The sequence below is a fragment of the Peromyscus maniculatus genome, chromosome 22, assembly GCF_049852395.1.
Source record: "Peromyscus maniculatus bairdii isolate BWxNUB_F1_BW_parent chromosome 22, HU_Pman_BW_mat_3.1, whole genome shotgun sequence".
In the NCBI taxonomy this organism is placed as follows: Eukaryota; Metazoa; Chordata; class Mammalia; order Rodentia; family Cricetidae; genus Peromyscus; species Peromyscus maniculatus.
This window is the reverse complement of record NC_134873.1, coordinates 22,791,755-22,813,409: the sequence shown is the minus strand read 5'-3', so window position 1 is coordinate 22,813,409 and position 21,655 is coordinate 22,791,755. Positions and strand designations below refer to the sequence as shown.

Here is a 21,655-nt window from a genome sequence, read left to right as displayed (position 1 = left end):
TTCTACATTTTGCTACAGATAACAATTGTTCCTTTAATGCCAATTAAATATGTAATTATTTACTCAAAACTCAATTGAAAACTCATAGTATCCAGGAGAGGTGGAAGAACATTTCCTTACCTTTTAGGTCATACTCCAGAAACTGCCAGATTGAACTGCACGTGGAATCCAGGGAGGTTTCAACATGATCTGCTTTGTTTTTCAAACCAGCACTCCAAGTGACATTATACACAGGAGAAGCCACCCCAACATGTGTAGTCAGTGCTCCAAAGAAAGGAATGAAAATTCCTGCAGGTACAGAGAACTTGACAGGTGGGATCTCAACGGTTTGCTCAGGCAGGGTGACGCTAGGCAGATCCACACCTGCAATCATGTTGGCTATCTCATTCAGATCGAAGCCAGCATTGCCAACTGGAAAGCTCTTTGGAAGTGTGAACTGGGACACAATGAACTGAACTTCAGGTATAATTACCTCAAAGGCAGGAACAGAGGAGTCCTCCGGTTTAGAGTATTGTGTTAACACATCAATCCCAGGGAAATTTACCTTCGGGAGCATTGTTAGGTTGAGGGCAAATGGTGAGGTACTTAATTTCTTATAGATTTTTATTCCACTGAAGTCATTTAGTTTCAGCCCTGGTATAATGAATCTATCAGCCAGTTCTTGCACAGGCAGTGAGAAAAGATAGCCTCTAGGGTTTTTGGTATACACAAGAGACGTTGAAGCCTGAAGATACTGTCTCTTTCCATCCATCTGTAGGAGTTTCTGCAAGTATACTGGTAGAAAGATGGTTTGTCCTTCTGTGGATCCTGCAATATCAAGGCGTACCTCTTCTTGATCATTGGAGAACTGCACATTGTGCTGAAGGACCTGTGAATTAATCTGGGCTTCACTTTTCCAGATGACCTTCTGGTTGTTAGTATTGGCTTTCAGGGTTACTTCCTGGTCAAAGTGATGGAGATCAAGAAGGGAACTGGGTTGACTCACATGAACCTGTAGAAGGGTTGACATTGTCCATGGGGAGAGCTCCAGGGTGGCTCTGCACATTTGCTTTCCTTTTGTGACAAAGAAGTTGTCTACCTGCAAATGGTTTTTAATACTGTGTTCCCATGTGGCGTAGATGCGTCGGAGAGTGGCTTCCCCAGCAAAATTTTCTCCTACTTCAATGTTCCAGATACCATCAACTACGGAAGCTCCTTGTAGCCTTACTGAAGACCGAGTACCCTTAGGATTCAGGTATGTGTTGGCCTCGCTGGCAACACTTCCTGAATATTCCTGCAAAAGGACAGAACCTTTGATATTTCCTTTGGTGGATGACTCAATGGAAAAGTAGGAAGTGAGACTTTCCAAGCTGAACTTGTGGTTGATACCTCCCTTAGCAGTGGAGTGCAGCTTTGAGGAGTTGAAGTCATAGTTTAGTTCAATGGATGATGAGAGAGTGGGCTTTGACTTGACATTTCCGTTAAGTTCCTGCTTGAAGTTCATTGTTAAAATGGGAACATGGAGGCTTGCAGTTGTTTTCATGGATGCTTCCATGTTTTTCTTGGTTAAGCTAATGGTACTGTCATGATTGCCTTTTACAAATTTGTTAGTGAGAGAAACAGCTATGGCCAGTCCCCTTTTCTGCGTCAGACGTGAAGTGCCCTCCAATTTGTACTGCAGGGCATCCGTGACAAATGAAGAGGAAGAGAGGAAACGAGCAACAATGTCTGATTGGTTATAAAGTCCAGCATTGGTATTCAGCGTGATGACACTTGATTTGAAAGAAAAGTCATAGGTAAAATTGCCCAGGGCTGGAATATAAATGTTGTCAATAGGGCTCAATTCCTTAAAATCTGGGAGGGAAAACTTGAGAAGATTCCTAGGGAAATGAAGTACCGGCAGCTCCAGGGATGGCAGCACTAGCCTGTATGAAGGCACGATAACATTAGGTCCTGGAATTGTGACACTTGGGGTGCTTATTGCTTTGGGTATCACATGGCTGGAGCCCATTGTCTCTACAGCAAATGGAGACACTTCAATGTTGACAAATGGGATAGTGTACCCATGACTTTGGAAGGTCCTGGGGGGCTGAATGAGGGAATTTTCTGTTTTGTACTTATCAAACTTAATTTTTGCTTCATTATAGGATGTGGTAAGAAAATCTAATGCACTGTCTCTGACTTTCTCAAATTTCCTGTCCCAGGAGTTGACATTGTTGAGAATAAACTCATAAAAAGTGCTCAGAGGAATCATAAAGACATGCCTGTCTCTGTTCTTTTTATATTGAGCCTTTACACTTAAATCAAACGATTGCTTTGTTGTCTTCAAAAATTCTTTCAAGCCTGTTTCTTCCCATATGGAGAAATCCTTCAGTAAGGGAGTTGTGAGCCCTGTATAAGGTAGAGTAATTTCAGGAATTGTTAAAGGTATGTTTAAGAAATCCAAGTTGGCATCTCCATTCATCCCTACACGGGCTTCCATGTTGTGTTCATTGTTAATAGCAGAAAAATTTTGATTGTATTTGTACTGATTGAATCTAGCACCTGCTTGCCAGCTTGCTTGCTGGGCATGAGGGCTCAGAAACAGTGCATAGTTATTCAAGAAGTCTATTTTACCAGTCAACTTTAGTGGAAAACTAACTTTCAAATTCCCTTCATTATTTGTGGATGCAGTAATTGTAAACGGGTGTGCTGAAAAGAAAAGAGAATTTTTCAAAGTCCCGATAACTTTTCCATGTAAGTCAGCATGGTGCTGCCCAGTCATTTCTGCCTTTGCGTCTCTGAGCAGTACTGTTCCCTTGCCAATTAGAATGCTGGAGCCCACGTGCTGAGATTCAACTTTCGATTCGACTTCAAACTTAGAGTAGTTGAGGAAGCCAGATTCGTATGCCAGTTTTTGGATGACCCTCAGGTGCTTGCCATTTATGTTATTAGACAGTCCAAAAGAAGCAACAGGTCCTTCTACAGTGAAGCTAATTTTGGATGAATGTATGCCCTCATCTGAGAAGTTGGGACAGGCCCAATTCCATGACCCTGTCCCTGAAGAAGTCCATGCCACATGTCCAGCTTCCAATAGTGTCTTGATTTCATTGTTAAAGGAAGCCTTACTGGAGAAGTCCAGCCTGGGGATACTCAACTTGTGAAAGTACTTTGTATGACTGTCAAGGGTGAGCTGATTGTTTATCTTGACAATCACACTGTTATTAAACTCCACTGTATTTTTCTCTGTGTATAAACTGGCAACAGTGTCTGATTTACCCTCAATGGCCTTTCCCGAAAATAGTATCTCACCCTCATGCTCCATCCTCACATGTTTACTGGAGAAGTTCATAGATTCCTTCAGGACCAGAGGGTTAGGATTAGGATTTAGCTCCAAGAATTGAGCTTGTGCTTCAAAATCAAAATTGAGAGCTTCAAATTTGGACTCTCCCGTAGCAGCGACAGAAGCCACAATCTGTGCTCTGTTCTGTGAAGTAGTTACATTCTGTATGTTGGCATTCGCATCTAATGTAAAGAGGGGAGACTGGATCTTCAGGATGCCATGAAGTTTGCCAAAAGCAGGTATTTCGATTGTGTGTGAGAGGCGAGGAAGCTGGAATTCTGGTATGTGAAGATCAGGAACTTGAAAATCTTTGAAATTGACATTTGGGATTGTGAATTCTGGAATTGTGATTTCTGGTATGTGGAAGTCCGGCAGAGTGAGTCTTGCAAGAGGGATGTTCACCATCTCAAGGTCTCTCAGGTACACTTCTGGAAGAGGCCACTGTAGCTCACTGCTCAGCATTTGGTCAATAGTTCTGATAATCTTTGCTTTTATTTCCAGCAAGTCTATTGTAAAGGAGGGGATATGGAAGGTATTGAGGAGAGTGAATTCTGGGGTAGAAAATCTTGATGGGATTTTTACATTCTTCAATGTTTTGAAGTTTATCTGAATTGATGGGATCCTCAAATCCGTCAGGGGGACTATGAAGTCAGGAGTCTGAAAGTTAGCTTCTTGGAGAGCACGGAGACTGACCTCAAAGGCAGGCATGGTCCCCAGAAATGTTCGGATTTCGGGCACAGTGAACCCTTGTTCCACCAGCCTTTTCACACTCTCAGCCCAGTTTTGGATAGAGTATTGCTCTGCAAAATCTGTAATGTTCTTAGCAGTTAGAATCCACCAGTCAGAAATATAGGTGACCAGTGTATTGTACACTTGGCTTACCAAGGATAAGAAGTGTTCGAGTTCCCACTGAATGTCCATTTGATAAAGTCGGTCTCGCACATCTTCTAGAGTGTCTTGGAAATGGGCTTTTATGTGAACCAGAGCATCCTGCAGCCAATCAATAAACACGGTTACTTTGGTGTTTTTGAGTCTTTCCAGGTAGGCGGAGACCGTGGCTTTGAAGTCTCCTGCTAGCAGTTTCAACGCTTCAGTTTTCTGGGGAAGTTCAAGAGCTTGGATTTCAACATTGATTCTCCGAGTCACCTCACGTATTTTGCTGTTGGTTTCATCTATGAACTGGTGATAGTCAAATGCTTTTAACATCTTCACCAGCATGTCAAGATATCTATTTAGTTCTTGGATGACATTTTTGAAAGACAATGCTTTCAGCTGCTTGACAGCATCATCGATAAACCCAACAAATTTCTCATAGTAATCTCTTATCTCAATTTGTTGTAGCGCATTGCTTAGTTTCTGAAGAGCCTCACCCAGGCTGTATCTGTGGGCCAACTCTACTGATTCATGCATTAAAACACGGAGCTGCCGGTCTACTTCATATTTCTCAATTAACTCATGGACTATAGCTCTAAAAGTATTGATTTTCTCAGTTACTTTAAAATCTTCAATAAGATTCCTAACAAAGTGTTGGACACGCTCAATAATGTCATTTATTCTTTGGAATAGAATTGCAGTTCTCAATTGATCTAAATGCTTGGTGACATCAATAGCTTCAACCTGTTGTTTCAAGTCTGCAGCCAACTGTTGAATGTCTATAGTCTGTATCTGTGTCCTGAGCTGCTGCAGTTTCTCTTGTATCTGGATTCTGATTTGATATTTAGTATCCACATTTTGGACCCAAGAGGCTGCACTGCTGCCGATTTTGTTAAGATCAACATTTTCAACAAATAAATACAGGTTATGGATTGATTTTTCTAGATTTACACGGATATGATACTGTTCATCAAGAATTTTTAACGTTTCAATGATTCGATCAATGATCTGAGCAATAGCTTTTTTAAAATCCTGTGGATCATAATTATCTCTAATATACTGATCAAATTGTATCACGTATGTCTCAAGTTGAGAAAGTTTTTCATTGAAGTTGATTTTGGCACTATCTAATGCAATTAGTACATCATTGTCTGTAATTTTATAATTTTCCATAAAAGCAGTTAATTTTTCCTTGGCATTGGTTGCTTGTCTCTCCCAGTCAGATGCATTCAGATAATCATGGATTTGCCGTGGAAGTCTGCTCAGGGCTGCTTTGTACTTCCTCACAAACTCATCAATATCGATGCGTTGCAATTCTCCCTGCATGGCTTCCAGTAGAGTTATGATTCCTCTTCGATTTCTCTCCAAATACTCCGGCAGGCTTTTAAAGAACGGGAGGCTGATGGTGTGAACATCCTGGTTCTTATCATACTTCACAAAAGCCACAATTGTGAATTCTTGGGGCTTGTCCACAGCATCATTTATCTCTAAGTCATTAAGGACATTGTCAGGCTCGCTGTGGAAAAATGGCACTTTAATTGGTGAGTCCAGCCCAGAGAGGTCAGCCCGTCCACGAAGCTCGACACCGATTTTGTCTTTAGTGTTGTAGGCTTCAAAGTCCTGGCTGTATACCTTGTCATTCAGTCTGGTCTTGAATTTCCAGCGGCTTGTCTGCTCCGCAGGTGTGAGCAGGGCACTGACTGTATGTTCAAGACCGGTACTGATACTGCTTTTGTGCACAAGATCGTGGTTTGTGGATCCTTTGAAATCATGAGAGAAAGTGAGGGCCAGGGGTTCTGCCTTCAGCAGAAACTTATTATACAGCTGCCCGGTGTGTTCTCCCCAGAGAGCCAGTTTCCCATCTCCACTCGTGTGTGTGTCGATGCCCAACTGGAATGGTTTCAAAACCAAGTGGAAAACATTGTTAAAGTGCAGTGGATCTGAATTATAGTTGGTGATGACGTCAACAGAGGAAGCCAGCCCATTGATGTCTGCGTTAAGCCGATGGTTGAATTCCACGCCCTGAACCTTGGCGACAGTGTCTGCTCTGTAACTGGCTACTATTAGGTCAGCATAAGAGATGGTATAGATGTGTTTTAGCTCATGATTTTGATAGGTTCCTTTAAAGTTCCCACCCACATTCAGTGTCAGTGGTTCCAGCCGTAACCTCCCACTGTTGGCCACATCTAGAGCGTTGTATCTCAAGTCACTGCTTAAAGCAGCTACAAAAGAATAGGGCTGTAGCTGCAAGTTAAAATTCTGCTTATAAAACTTGTCTGCACTGTAGATGTTGTCCATTTTTGAGGAGACGTCCAGTGAGAGACCTGCAAGGCTTAGACTGTGTGCATGGTCAAGTTTCATTTCAGCATAAGAACCCATCATGTCATTGGACAGCCTCAGCCCTTCTCGGCTGAGTTTGAAGTTGAAGATGTTTTTGCTGTCTGCACCCAGAATCATGGCCTGGTAAATGCTTCCCAATGAGACCTCTGTGAGGGCAGCTTTTCCATCCAGACTGAATTTTGCATGGTGTTCCTTGAAGCGGCCATTTGTTGATAATTTCATGGATGCCCCAGAGAGGCCCAGCTCTGCATTCAACTCATTCTCCAGCAGCAGGGGGCTGTACTTCAAGTTGCTGGTTGCACTGGTGGACAGTCCATCCCGGGTAATCTTTAGTGTTGCCTTGTGAGCGCCAGTATTAATTTGGTCAGTGCCCAAGATGTCAGCATTTAATTCCATACCCTGGGAAGTGACTGATCCAGAAAGGAGGGTGACAAGCCTCAGGGACTTGTAATTGGCCTGATGTTCAGAACGTAGCGATGCACTTTGCCTAGAGAATGTCAGGTCCAGCTTGTTAGAAGCAGCGAAGTTCTCATACTGTCCACTGCTGTCAGATTTCAGGGTCAGCTCATAGTTTTCATATTTCAGGGAAGCCGTGTTCTTGAATATGCCATCTTGCAGATCAGAGGTAGAGGTGAGGGAGAAGGTTCCATCCTGGTACACTCCCACTATCTGGTTGGTGCCCTGGAGGTAGGTGGAGTTAATCCTTATGTTGGATTCCCCGCTCAGCTGGCCGGTGGTAGGGTCTCTCTCACAAGACAGGCCATATCTGCCTTGAGCATAAAACGAGGATGCTCTGAACTGTCCATCAACCTTGATTTCTTTGACATACAAATGCTGCTTCTTTTTTGAGTCCAGGTGAACAGTAGCAGACATCCGTGGTCCCAAGGGACTAGATGCTTCAAATGTTAGCAAACCTTTTGAGACTGGCGTGTTTCCAAATTTTTCTACATGACTGACTTTGAATTTTGAATCTAGAAATTTGTGGTGTAGAGAGCCATCACACGACAATGTGAATGTACTCTGGCTGTCATATGTTGTTTCTCCAGATCCTAACAGAAAAAAATTAAAGATACTGGTTAAATTAAGCAACAAATTTCCAGAATAACCTTTATGTTGAATGTCACCAGGAACCTTATACAGCTGGGTCAATTGTAGTAGTGGCATTTGTAATGTATACATGAAATATGGAGTCAAAAGGCATTCCTCCAGGAAGTCTTCCTGGGTTGCGGCAAACCTTGTTGGGTCCCCTTATCAAATGTTTCCACTGCACCTCATACTATATAGTATATACTGTATCATAGCATTTCTTAAACTGAATTATAATTGCTCGTATATATGGCTGCTTTATTGTTACTGTCTACCATAGTATTGAACCCTTACCATATGCTTAATAAATAGTTTCATTAGTTGAATGAATGAAAAGACTTCCAAGCCTACATTCTTTCCTCCTAGAGCTCTCCCATCAGGATGTGAGATATATTAGCTCCATGGACCCTTTACCCGAGCAGACCTCACCTTGCACACTGTAGGAAAACAGGTCAACCGCGGAGTCAGCCTTCATGCGGTACTGAGCCCGAAGGCTGAAGTGGTCTTTGCTGGTGTTGCCACCAGTATAGGAGGCTGACCAGTTGTACAAGTTGCTGTAGACATTTGTGGAAAGGTCTAGAACACCCAAGAGAGGCACTTGCAGTTGATGTGTCTTGGGGATTGTAAAAGTGGGGACCTGGAACGTTTGAGATGGCAGATGGAATCCCACAGACTTGAAGTTGAGGGCTGGTGTTCTCACACTCTCTGGCATCCTTAGATCTTTTGAAGACTTGCCACCCAAAGGCAAAGGAATCTCCAGTTTTATACTGTTCTTGTTCAATGTATATTTGACCCGGCCATCGCTGAAGTGAACAAAGACAGTGTCCCCACAGTCAGACATTAAGAACTCAAAACTCTCTGTCTTGACTCCCCATTTTCCCTAGCCTACTATGTTCTTTTCACCATCATATTTCTTGTGCCCTGGACCCTTTCCTTTTCCCTCTACCTGCCAAACTCTTCCAAAACCCTTCCAAGAACCACCTCTGTATCATTATGATCCCTTGGATCAGTCTCAAAGAGAGCACCCTAATTTTGCTTATATATCATTTACTAGTTCATTTGTTGGTGTATGCAAGACCTATCTCTGGCAGAAAGGATGAAACCTTACCCAGTTTCTGTCTTCTCACTGTTTCTACTCTACCATTTTGCATATAGTAGATACTTGACACTCATTTGCTAAACCTAATAGAAGCAACTTGATATGTAAAAGAACACAGGTCTAAGAGTTCGTAAAGGTAGATGGTAGTTTTAGCTTCCACCAGTTGGGAACGTTATCTTAGAATTAGCCTCTATGAGTCTCAGTGATGTTATTTGCATAGTACTCTTTCTGCTGAACCCCAGAAATGGCCTTGGGTATCAAAGAGGCTTTGTAATCTTTTCAGTAAATACATGTAGCTGATTATGATGATGATCTATAAGAATAAATTAGGTGGTATTTGTTACATTTGAATAACCATTCATTGTTATTCCAATGTATATTCCAAGTGCTTAAATAAATTTCTCTGAAATTTTTCAACAGGAAAGTATAAATCAGGCTAGGTAAAATGTTCCCATTCCTTTGCACAGTACAAAGATAATGCTCCCCGTTTTCCTCTCTTACCTCTTTAGAAAGAGGTTGTCTGGGATGTGGAAGTCAGGCAATCCCATTTTCTGGAGGTTCAACTCCGAGAGGCCATTGAGGTGATCCTGTAACATCTGGGAGTAAGGGAGACCCCTGGATGCCATCTGAAGCCATGTGTTTGTTGCCTATAAAACAACAGAGTTTGAGAGCAAGACATGGGTCTCAGTGGGTTTCCAAGGACAATTAACGTGAGCTGAGAGTTCACATTTGCAGGTCCATTATCAAGCAGGTGATGCCCTGAGAGTTAAAGGTAAGTTACAGCAAAGTATGGATTTCCAGTGACTGATTTCTCTGTATTTTATTTTTACTCATTCATTTGTGTGTGTGTGTGTGTGTGTGTGTGTGTGTGTGTGTGTGTGTGTGTGTGTGTCGTTGTATGTCCATGTGTGCATGTGTGCATGCATTTACAAGTGTGCATGCAGGCCAAAGGCCAACCGCAGATGTCCTTCCTTCTCTCATACTGTTTGCCCAGCTTGTTGTTTTTAGCCAAGTTCTCTCCCTGGGACCTGGGGCTCATCAATTTGTCTGGCCACTGAGCCCCAGGGATTCTTCTGTGTCTCACTATCTTGTGATGGGATCACAAGTACCTTGCCTGGCTTTATGTGGGTGAAGGGGATCAAACTCAGATCTCCATGCTTGTGCAGCAAACACTTTACTGACTGAGCGATCCTTTCCCTTCTTTACATATTTATATATAAAACTATAACTAACTACATATACATTTATATACACATATATACATACATACACAGACACACATATATATGTATACACACAGATACACAGACACATACACATACAAATATATGTCAGATCCCCTAGCCAGTGTACTGAAGCTTCTTTTAACACAGAAAACTCTTTAGCTTAGTGGCATTCATTGGATATTTGTTATATGCTGCTTTGTGTGCCTGGGAAACTAGCCATGCATACTTTGCTTATACATCTTTGGATATTTCTGCATCTACGTCAGTTGGTGATGCAGTTAGCACCTACAGCCATGTATTTATTCTGCTGCATGATCATACTTACAACAATTAATTTGGAACCCATGTGCCGGAAAGTCATGTCTGTCTGAGGGACTCTGTGATCCAGGAGACCATTGGCATACTCATGCAAAGTTCTAGGATAACTGGAAAGATCCACAGGGAAATTGGAGGCTACTTTTTTGGTATCCACGTTGGTTCCCGCGTTCCAGTCAAATTCGATTTTCTCATTGTCTGAAAATGCACAAGGCAACATGGCTGTCAGTGGCGTTAGGTCAGCCCATAGCTTTTACTCTAAGCAGCTACTCTTAAGCACACAGTGCCCTGGAAAGGGCTCACATGACGGGAGGGACACATACCATAACGCCATGCCACTCTCTTGGAGATGGTTGAGCCATACGCTGTAGCAGAGGAGTCCATTTGGAACAGCAGTTTGGTGGGGGACCAGTGGGTGTGGATCTCACTCCTGGCTTCTGCTTGCAAACGTGGTATGGAAATGACACCTTTGATCTTGCCATCTACCCTTCTGTCATAACTATTGAAGAGGAAATCAGGTGGCATCAATGACTTTCGTCTGTTCCAGGGAGCTGCCCAGCATTCAATAATTAGAAGTTTCATTTTTGGTGATAAAACCCAGACATGAATAAATCAGGTATCTGACCATACATAGACCAAACTCATTAACTTATAAAGCCAATATTCAGCATGGAGTATGGAGTTTGCAGGGAGGTAGATAAGCTTTATATATATACATATATATATGTATATATACATATATATATGTATATATATATATACTATTTGCACCTTTCTCTATAGCCTTAGCCAAACAATTAAACCACTCAGAGTTATCATGTCCTTGCCAGTAAATAGGGACAAGGGACTGAGACAATTTTTAATGCATTCAGCATGGTACTTGATAAATAGATAACAAGTGCTTTTTAAATAATAGAAATGTCCAACTAAACGTGTGCAAAGGGTGAACATGTTGAGAACGATATTTGCAGGTAGACTGTAGAATAGAGATGGCTCTGGTTTGGCCAGATGTATAAGGCTTGAAAAAGAAAGCAAAGAGCCATCAAGGCCTCCAGTTCAGCTCAGGTCACTGAAACCTTTCCTTACCTCACATGGCCCACAAGAGCGACCTCAGTGATCTTTTTGTTCTGAATGTCCAGGATGAGTTTGTAAGCGTTTTTGTCCTTAGCGGATTCATCATTGAGTCTGAGGAGTGTCCCAAAGTCAACATCAAACCCTGGAATTAGGACTTCGCTGGATAAAGTCCTGCTTCGCCGATTGTACTTGAACACTGCGGTAGCCTCGGACTGCTGTACTCCTGAAAGAGTACACGGGAGAGTCGAGAGATGAGTGCTGTGAGTCTACGCAGAGGACAAAAGAGGCCGACAAGAAAGCTGCAAACCCCTGACTACCATGGGTTTAAATGAGGACACCAGTTAAGATGATTTTCCCCATTGGCCATGCTATTATCCATTCACTTAATTTTTAAGTATTTCCTGATGGTTTATAATGAGCTCGGCACTGTTCTTGGCACTGGGATACCTGGCCCTTGTATGGCTCATCTTTTAGTGGTCAGTGGGGTCTGCAGACAGTAAGCAAATCAGTTACCTGTGTCCGATGACAGTCAATGTCATGAAGACGTGGGGGGCTGGCTAGGAGGAAAGGGAACAGGGACAAAGGAGGGGCTATTTCTTACACGTTGGCCACAACAATATCTCCCTGTTAAAAGGATATGTGGGCGAGACCACAGCGAGGAGAGGATTGAATCATGCTGAGTTTCATCTGGGTGCGGGGCATGCAGGAAAAGACCTGAGGTGGGGGATGCTCAGATGTTCAAGGAACGCAAGCTCTAATTCTTCCAAATACAACAAGAATATGATGACTTCTCACATCACCCCATCACTTACCATTCTTTCTTGCCTCACTACCTTCCAAATCGTCTCCACAGACACTTATCACATTGTGGACTCATCCTTGCTGTTTTCTCTCCACACTATTGCTCTAATAGCCTGAAAACTTACTCAGATCCAAACACCTCCACCTCTTTCCTGGACTACAGAAATCACTTGCATACTAGACTCTCAGTTCTGTCTCTTTCCCACCTTTACTCAATCTGTTCCAACCTCAGAGTATTTGCACAGGCTAGCCCCTTAGCCTGCAACTCTTTCCCCTGGGGCTTATCTCCTCTCTATCCTGTCATATTTCCCTCTTTCTCTTTTTAAAAAGATCTTCTGGCAGCGGTGGCACACGCCCTTAATCCCAGCACTCAGTAGGCAGAGGCAGGTGGATCTTTGTGAGTTTTTGAGGTCTACAGTGTGAGTTCCAGGACAGCCAGCTACAATGGGGAAACCCTGTCTCGAAAATCACAATGAAAACAAGAGACAAATGAACAAAATTTCACTTTACCAGTGAAAGTTTTCGTTACATCTTCGTTTTATTTCAACCATCCTCCTTTCTCCCTACCATGTAGATGATTTCCTAGAGCCTTCTGTACTCTGTTTCTGCAACCCCTTGACCCTGGTCTAACATCCTGAATACATGTTGTCTTGATTACTGTAACTCCCATGAAGGTAAAGACTTCATTTCTAGCCTCAGTTTTAAGAAAAGGCCTGACATCTACTAGGAACTCAGGACATACTTGTTAAATGTATCACCATAAAGATGTCCTCCTTGTGAGTCCTGAACCCAAGACTGAGGCAGAGATGGAATGGCCTCATTGTGGATACCCACCTTCTGCTTGAACTAGGAACTTCAGTGTGTCCACCTTGTCCTCTTTTTGGAATTCATAGGTTGCACTGGCCGAATACTGCTCCACCTCTCCTGTGGGCTTCAGCTCCAGCTCATACCTAAAGATGTCATGGCATGTCCAGTACACACTGTTAGCTCTTTTAAAGATAGTAATAATACATGCCCCCCCCACAACAATCCAGCCTCATAGACCACAAAAATGCATGAATAGTTTTAATCTCTCTCTCTCTCTCTCTCTCTCTCTCTCTCTCTCTCTCTCTCTCTCTCTCTCTCTCTCTGTTTTTTTTTTTTTTTGGAGATAGGGTTTCTCTGTGTAGCTTTTTCCTGGAACTCACTCTGTAGCCCAGGCTGGCCTCAAACTCACAGAGATCCGCCTGGCTCTGCCTCCCGAGTGCTGGGATTAACGGCGAGTGCCACCCCTGCCCAGCTATCATCTTTCTTTAGCTAGTGATTGTCCTTAACGTTCTACATAATCTCTCCAAAAGCCCCAGGCAAGGGAAGTTTCCAGGCTGTCCGGGACTTTTGGATGAGTTGAAAAGTTGACTTGTGCCTTTCATGCTGAGAACAAGCTGTGAGAATGGGGGGTAGGGGATGAAGATGAGCCCCACAGCATGGTGAGGGCTTTGAGCACACTGGTCAGCTTCACAAAGCTTGTATCCGTGGGTCTGGAGACTCAGAAAAGGAATTGACAGTCAGGAACATGTGATCACCTCATCCAGTGCATGAAGAGCATGGGGGGGGGCACCCAAAATGTTGACCAGAGGACTACCGTTTTAAGTTCCCAGTTGGCACTGAGTATCTCTCACCTTGTGTCCCCTGTCAGGGGGTAGTAGGAAGCAGACTCTGTGGTGCTGGCATTGGAGTAAGCCCCTGTGGTACAGTAGTTCATGCCAGTGAAGAAAGGTTTGCAAGTTGACCAGGACTGCCTGTTCTCGACCAGAGGAGGGATCATCTCTGTTTTGGTGGTGGAGACCAAGTGCAGTGTGTTGCTGTCGAAGAAGGAACAAGGTGGAGTTATCTTTGTGTCATGAACTGAAATGCCTATTGTTGGGCATCACCATGCACATGCCCCCACCTCCACCATCCTCTATCCCTCTCTTCTGTTCACACCCACCGCACATTATTTAGTCTACCGAGAAACAAATATGAGTATAAAGAGCATCAGTAACCTGATTGTAAGGACCCTTATGTTTCAGATGTCACACTAGCTTCTCTGCATGACCTCCCATCCTTCCACTGCAGGTCCAGGATTCCCATTTTACAGTGGGAAGAAAGAGAAGCTTGGAGAGAAGGTTATCATTGAGGTTGGGTATAGGAACTCTGCGTTTTTTTTTGCATGCAAGGTTTCTACATTCCGAGTTCTTTCTACTAGCACTAAAAGGCTCACATTTTGCTGTCTGTGCACCTAATAACGTGACCCCCATCTGCACATCTCTTTATTTCCTTCTTAGCCCATTTTTTTCTCCTTTATAATCGAGGGTTTTCTCCCCTTGCAGTATTCTCGCCAAACACTTTACACTGACTCCCCCTTCTTATGCTCCTGAAAATGCTTCCTTTGGTACTGCCAGTCCTTCCCTTGCTCCTTAATCAATTGTGTGTGTGTGTGTGTGTGTGTGTGTGTGTGTGTGGTTTATCTTTTTTGGCCCCTCAGAAGTGTTTTGTAGAGATGCTCGCTCATATCCACATGAAGATATCAGAGTCTAACCTCTGATAACTTTGCAACACTTTAGAGATGTACTTCAAAAAGGAGAAAATAGAACCAGTTCTACCCATGCTCTGGTTTTTCTTTGGAATATGTGCTTTCTTTGGGATCCCCACCCCCTACTTTGGGTGGTGTCTTAGGCCAAGCTTTGCTGATGTGTCAGTAGCTCTGATGCCAGCAGCACTCTGTCTAGGGGCTGTCTGTTTTGCTATACCCCCTTACCACGGTTTGCTACCTATTCCCCCTCTCCATCACATGCTTATGTTATCTGTGCTCTGGCCGGTGTTGCTCCTGTCTTGCCCTACCCTGACTGCTGTTTAGTTCTACTTCTACATGCTAATCTCTTTACTGGACTCCTAGGTCCATTTGATGCCGAGGTACCTTAAATTTGTTGTTCCCTAGGACACCAAAAGCAGCCATTCAGCATCTCACTCCAAGCTGCAGCTTTCGCTCTCTGTTTCCTATTTCAGTGAAGGCCATGCCACTTCCCTTTCTTCCTTCTTTTGCCTCCATAACCAGCCAACCTGCACTCATTTTTTCGACTTCATTATCATCGCTAGAGCTTTTTCACTCCACCCTACCCCAAATGTTCCTTCAATACAAGCCACTGCCTTCGCTCACACTTAACCGAGCTCCAGCCACATGTCTCTTCTCCCAGTTTGCTCCCCAGAGTTGGAGGACTTCCTCTAGAACACCAGCTCCTCTTATTCATACCCCCTTTCCTAGTTCCTGTGGCTTCAGAAGGGGCCTTAGGAGGCTAGCCATGGTCCAAGATGGACTGCTCTTTTCTACCACAGTGCCCTCAGGCTCCCTGTGCGACTTTACTAATTCAGCTCATTTTAGCGTTTCCAATCGTTTTTCTCTATCCTTCAGGACATCGTATGTACTTTCCTCATTGCAGGGACACACACTCCTTTCTTTTTTGCTTATGAACTCTGACACAGGCCTTCTAACAGATCAAAAATGGGTTCTTTAGAAAGCATTCCAACTCCCAAAGTCTTCATGATCTATGATTCTACAGCATCCCACTCCTCTGACATAGCCCTTGTTTCATTATTGCCATTTCCTTAGCTGCGTGCCTTCCCTGCACAGTTAAAAGACTGGAAGACAAGGGTCCTCATGTATCTCCTTCAACAAGTTTGATACAAACCAGGCAATTAAATGCTATTTCTGAGCAAGCAAACAAATGTGTTGAGGATACCATTGAAACCGGAACTCTTACTATGAGACTGGATCCCATAATCATGTGATTAGGAGTGCAGTGCATGTTTCATCCACAGAGTCAGCTCCCACAAACTAGTGTGACATTTGGTGTTTTTCCTGGGGAGAATGTTTATTTCCCAAGTAGGACGTCTCTGGTACTACTGTTTCTCCATTCTTAGAGTGAATGAGAAATTACACAGAACCCCACAGCCAAGTAACTCCTGACGAACCAGCAGATGTTCAGTGTGGACAGAGAGAGGCATAGGAAACTTTAGTAAAATATGCAAAGTAGACGTAAAGGCAACTCTCTCCCATTTCACTGGAAATGACCCCAGTTAGTTATATAGCCTGGCTAAGTCCTGCAGATACATACTCAATTCTCTCTCTCAAACAGGCCAGGTAGACCCTGGTGATAGAATTACCTGCCACTGAACAGCTTGATTGGCCTCTTTGGAGCAGGAATGACGACCTTCAGCTGTCCGGCCTTCAGGGCCATTCGAGCCTCCAGGCCTGACTCATGGAAGAAGTTGGTGTTCATCTGGACGCCACTCTTAGCAAAGTCTGGGATGATGGTGCCCATATTGGTCACAAACTCCACGGACACAGAAGGCTTTGCCACCAGCTCTGCCTGAATCTGGAAGTCAGAAGATGACCTCTTGAGTTTCAGCCAGCACCTCAGAACCCTGGCAGACAGCTCAGCTTCTCTTTCTGAACTCTGGCAAATGCCTCTGCTAATTCATGCCACAGGGACCATCACCGTGATCTGAGGAAGAAAAGCTGAAGCATCCACTTTCCCCAGAGCCAGTGTGCATTTCCCAGGACTAGGAAGAGCCTGGACTAACATTACTTTAAGCACCACTGGATACAAAGATAACCAGGGTCTTCATTCATTGAGAGAACAGCTGGGCTCTCTTTTCGTTATTGCGTCTCAAGTGGAGATGGTGAGAGATAACACACGCTGGTAAAATCCTAAAATCCCCCATAAAAATTAGCAAGAAGACTGCAATCATAATGCACTTTGCCTTAAGTTGGAGCAGGTCTTAAGCATGCGTGCAAAAATCCCACCCGGAAGGAAAAGAAACAGTCATTGATTTGATTGCGATCAATGCGGAGTCTTACGTTGGCTAATTCCATTCTCACTCCAGCCTTGATCCCAGGGGTGATGACTCCAGAGGAGGACACTTGCAGCTGTAACCCCACTCCAGTAGGGAGCTCAAAGGCATTGTCCATGAAGATGTAGTGAAGAAACAAGTCATTCTTTGACCCATCCCTGATGGCCTGTGCAATCTGCAAAACCAACAAGGGACAGCAATGTAAAATCATCTGGCTGTGTTAAACGTGATCTCCTAAATGTCACACACGATGCCTCTTTATTCAGAGAGAGGAGCTAGTACGTTTTGACTAGCTAGGTGGACTGATGAATGGAAGTTCATGGTTACTGGCATCAATACATTGGGGTATAAGCAGTTTCTCCGGCTTGAATGTCATGTCATTTTAAACTGCTGATTTAGAGGTCCCTAGCTGAACCTCACAGCTTTATGAACTTTAAGTATGGTGTATGACATTATTCTGCTCTTGTGAAAATCTGAATGCAAATGAGACTTCACCGGAAGTGTACTATATTATGGTAAAGTAAACTTTTTGAAAGTAAGTGGCTACTGAGGAAACGTCTGCATTAATATATATTGATTCTTGCTTTATTTTATACAACATTTCATAAAAGAAGTTAAGACTTGTGTTCCTTTTCTTTCTTCCTTCCACAGTGCAAGGGATGGAACCTGGGTTTTGCAGTGCTGGGTGACCTCTGTGTCACTGAGTTACAACCCCAGCCCTTGAGACCTCTGTTCTTTTTAAATTTTTTTCCAGAGCTGAGGACCGAACCCAGGGCCTTGCGCTTGCTAGGCAAATGTTCTACCACTGAGCTAAATCCTCAAGCCCTAGACCTCTGCTCTCGAAGCCCACATGATTATTTATCTAATCATAAGGAACATATTTGTATATTTTCTCCTTTTATAATAAACTTATATAAATATAACACAAATGTGAATAGTGGGCTACAGTTTTCTAAAAACTTTTATAATTGTTGTATCCTTTCAGTGTTTGAAAGAGCTGTCAGCATAGGTCGAGGAAGGTATACTTAGAATTGTTTTCCAGAAGGTCAAACTAATATTCTTGAAAGATATAACTGTTATGAACGGCTTTATTTCAAAATGCTATCACTTTTTTTTAGCTACCAAGAATAATCCTTTAAATAGAGTTTGTGTGCATGTGGTGTGTGTGTGTGTGTGTGTGTGTGTGTGTGTGTGTGTGTGTACATGTATTCATATGTATGCAGATGCACTTAACTGTGCATGCATGTGTAGAGGCTAGAAATTAATGCTGGGTGTTTCTCTTTATCATTTTCTGTTCTTTGACAGGATCTCTCACTGAAGTTGTTCTTGTATTGTACAGGCTTCACCAATGAGCTCCCTGGATCTGCGTGTCTTTTTGTTTGTTTGTTTGTTTTTTTGAGACAGGGTTTCTCTGCGAAGTTTTGGTACCTGTCCTGGATCTCACTCTGTAGACCAGGCTGGCCTTGAACTCACAGAGATCTGCCTGGCTCTGCCTTCCGAGTGTTGGGATTAAAGGTGTGTGCCACCACCGCCCGGCGATCTGTGTGTCTTTGACCTCAGCACTTGGGTCATTGTGGGCATGGCTGTGCCTGGCTTTTACATGAATGTCAGAGATCAATCTCAGGTCTTAAAGCTTGCACAGCAACTACTTTACCCGCTGAGCTATTTCCCTGGGCTCCTTATCTTTTAAGATGGTGTATATATGTGTGTATGCATGTTTACATGTGTGCACTTGTATGTGAGTGTCCATGCACACATGCATGTATATATATGTATGTATGTATGTGTGTTTGTGTAGACCACATCAAGCTCAGATGTCATTCCTCAGGATGCTGTTCACCTTGTTTTATGAGACAGGGCCTCTCAGTATTACCCAGAGCCCCCTGATTTGGCTAGGCTAGTCTGCCAGCAAATCCTCTAGATCTGCCCATATCTGCCTCTCCATTGCTGGGATTGCTAGGGTGTGCCACCACACTCTGCTTCCTTATGTGGTTTCTGGGGTCTAAATCTAGAGCAGTCTTCAGGTCAGGTCAAACTTTGCTGACTGAACCGCTTTTCTCGGCCCTCCAGAATCTTCTTAACTAAAATTCAAGGCAAACTTGTATTTTGAAGGATGTACAAAACATTTTCTCAGGTTTGTGAGGCTGGAGGGCGGGGGGCGGGGCGGGGGGGGGGGGGGGGAGGACCAGGCTAGTCAATGAGTGCTCAGACCGGGCCTGGGTCACTTACCATCTGGGGAATCCCCCGCAATGTTTGTGCACCATTCAGAAAGAGCCTTCCCAGGACTTGGAGGTCTTGGAGCTTGACAAAGCCGAGTTCTTCTTCTAAGATGCGGAGGTAAGCTCTGGCTTCAGGGATTTCTTTAGATTTCAAATCTTTGATCAGCTTGTCTACCATGGGCATGATTCCGTTGACCATGTCCTAGGATTTTAGTAGCAAAATATCTAGTGAGATAGTAGCTTTGCCCAACACTTACAGATTTCTCAGGCTAGTCTCTCTGTGCAGCTGTGATGTGCTCAAACTCAAGCCCTTTCTGAAAATGTGATAAGGATATAGGGCAGCTGCTGGAATCGGGCCCCACCTTTGGGTGAAGGAGAATTCTTCTCAACAGAGATGAAAAACCAGAAACTCTTGCCAGGGATAGGAGTGTTCTCAAAGCAGTGCTTAACTTGAAGGAAACTTAGAGGAACTCCTGTTCTCCAGGCTCCCTAGGGCTCCTCAAGATTAGGATGCTCTCTGTTTCTCTCCCTTGCTTAGCCCTCTTTCCCTTTACTAGGAACGAGTGCCGGGGATTTCTTGAGAAAAGGTGGCTACTATTATATAAATCAGATGGAAGTTTGGAAAACACATGCCTACAGATCCATTATTAGAGAAAAAACTCCATAGACTCACATAAGAAAAGACCCAGAATGGATCAGCTTCTGGTGGAGGTCAGAAATCAGAAGTTGGGCATGAGACCATCAGTGAACACCTGAAAGCAAGCTATGGCCCTACTTCTAAACCTGGAATGTGATCCATGCCCCCCCCCCTGGAGTCTTGTTAAAATCAGTAAGTCTTGGGTGAGCCCAAGAACCATCATTTCTAGCAAATTCTTTTATGGTGCCAATCACAAGACTACACTCTGAGTACAAATAAGTAGAGGAACAAGACAGTCCAGCATATACAAGCTAGCTTCTGCTCCTTCAAGTAGGGGCTCACTGCCAGCTTCCAGGTGGAATTTGTTCTCATTAGCCAGTGCGCTGATGTGAGTGACAGCCAAGGAAAAGTTGTTGGTAATGACAAAAATATTAACTTAAAACTTATAATCGTGTCTGCTTATTGAACCTTCAGTAATAATGTCAGAATCTGCGTGCCTTATTTCATTTAGCCATTAAGTGACAGTGTGAGATATGGATTGTTGTTAGTACCTCTTTGGTCTAGGAATAGATCAGTTACATGTAATACCAAGCAGCTTCCCCAAGGGTTCACAGCTTGGAGACAGCTAGGTGTGAATCCAAACTTGTGTCTGAGGCAGCACACTCTTAATCATTTCACTGGAGTACCTCTAGTTGATCTTGTTCCTACTAAACTTCCAAGAGGCCCTTACCTGTAGAGGATACTGGCCCATAATCTCACAAAGGAGTCTAATATATGGCCATAGTGATCATTTTGGATAGGTAGAATTTTCATGTCTTCTAGGCATAGAGATGTCTGGCAGTGAGACCCAAAGCTTCCCTTAAAAAATAAAAGACACCTAAAAAAAACCACATACCTGTTCATGCTTGTCATCTCTGGTATAGCCAAAGTGGTCCACTAAGACCTTGGAGACACGATCAGGAACTTGTCCATTGACCCAATACAAAGCCTTGTTGACACTGTCTGGGAAGAATCCTTGCTTACCAAAAAGAGCTTCCAGTGTCGGCTCAAAGCCCTTTCCTTCTAAACCAATCTGAGAAAGAAAACCAGGCAAAATATGCCATGAGGCTTCTGGTTGTAAGCAGAATATGTCCCCCCCCCCACTTATGCTCATATAATTAAGCAAGCAGCAGATGAACATGACAGAAACACTTCAAGGAAGTTGCTTATTTAAATCTCATTAGAATCCTGAACAATAGCACTCCTCTGGCTTTTCCTAGAAGACACGGTTAAGGATTAGAGAGAGTAAATAATTAAACTAAGGATTCAGAGCTGGAAGTAGATTCAGAGTTTGATGGGAGAGAATCATGTATTTAACTCAATGGAAAACCCATGCATTTCCTAGGGTTTGGGGTCCAGGGACTTTGCTGAGACACCTTTGATTTCATTTAATCTAAGGAGTCATGCTTCAGATGACCCCTAGTGGAGTCAGATGGTGTTGTACCAAATGGGCAAACTACATTGAGATCCTTCAGTCTCACCACATACCTCAAAGAGATCAGTTGAAGTAAGTCCAAAGATCGTGAGGGTTGTTTTCAGCATGCTTTCTTTGGGAAGATAACTGCTTGGATCAAATATAAGATTCCCTTCCATTTTGGCTGAGACTGGGTCAAATGATGGGAGAGAAACAGATTTGGAAATTTGATAGTTCCGGGAATATTTTCTGAAGTCCATGATTGTTGGAAGTTGAGAGTGCTCCAGAGCATTTTTGATCAAATTCTTCAGACTAAATGAAAAGGAAGAAGATACTTTGAGTCAAAATCCTATGTTACTTTT

At 43.4% G+C, this 21,655-nt stretch overlaps 1 protein-coding gene across 1 annotated transcript in view; it reads right to left on the bottom strand.

The window, feature by feature from the left end:
* Window positions 1-21,655, bottom strand: part of Apob (apolipoprotein B) — a 37,751-nt gene that overhangs the window by 3,509 nt on the left and 12,587 nt on the right. Inside the window, exons 14-26 of the mRNA XM_006981434.4 lie at window positions 21,368-21,605; window positions 20,736-20,912; window positions 19,214-19,405; window positions 16,992-17,159; window positions 16,295-16,506; window positions 13,774-13,956; window positions 12,950-13,065; window positions 11,327-11,537; window positions 10,564-10,739; window positions 10,251-10,438; window positions 9,201-9,346; window positions 8,030-8,403; window positions 121-7,563 (exon numbers count right to left, since the gene is read on the bottom strand). Of these exons, the coding sequence (XP_006981496.1) occupies window positions 121-7,563; window positions 8,030-8,403; window positions 9,201-9,346; window positions 10,251-10,438; window positions 10,564-10,739; window positions 11,327-11,537; window positions 12,950-13,065; window positions 13,774-13,956; window positions 16,295-16,506; window positions 16,992-17,159; window positions 19,214-19,405; window positions 20,736-20,912; window positions 21,368-21,605 (9,824 nt within the window). The remainder of the gene's footprint in view (window positions 1-120; window positions 7,564-8,029; window positions 8,404-9,200; window positions 9,347-10,250; window positions 10,439-10,563; window positions 10,740-11,326; window positions 11,538-12,949; window positions 13,066-13,773; window positions 13,957-16,294; window positions 16,507-16,991; window positions 17,160-19,213; window positions 19,406-20,735; window positions 20,913-21,367; window positions 21,606-21,655) is intronic.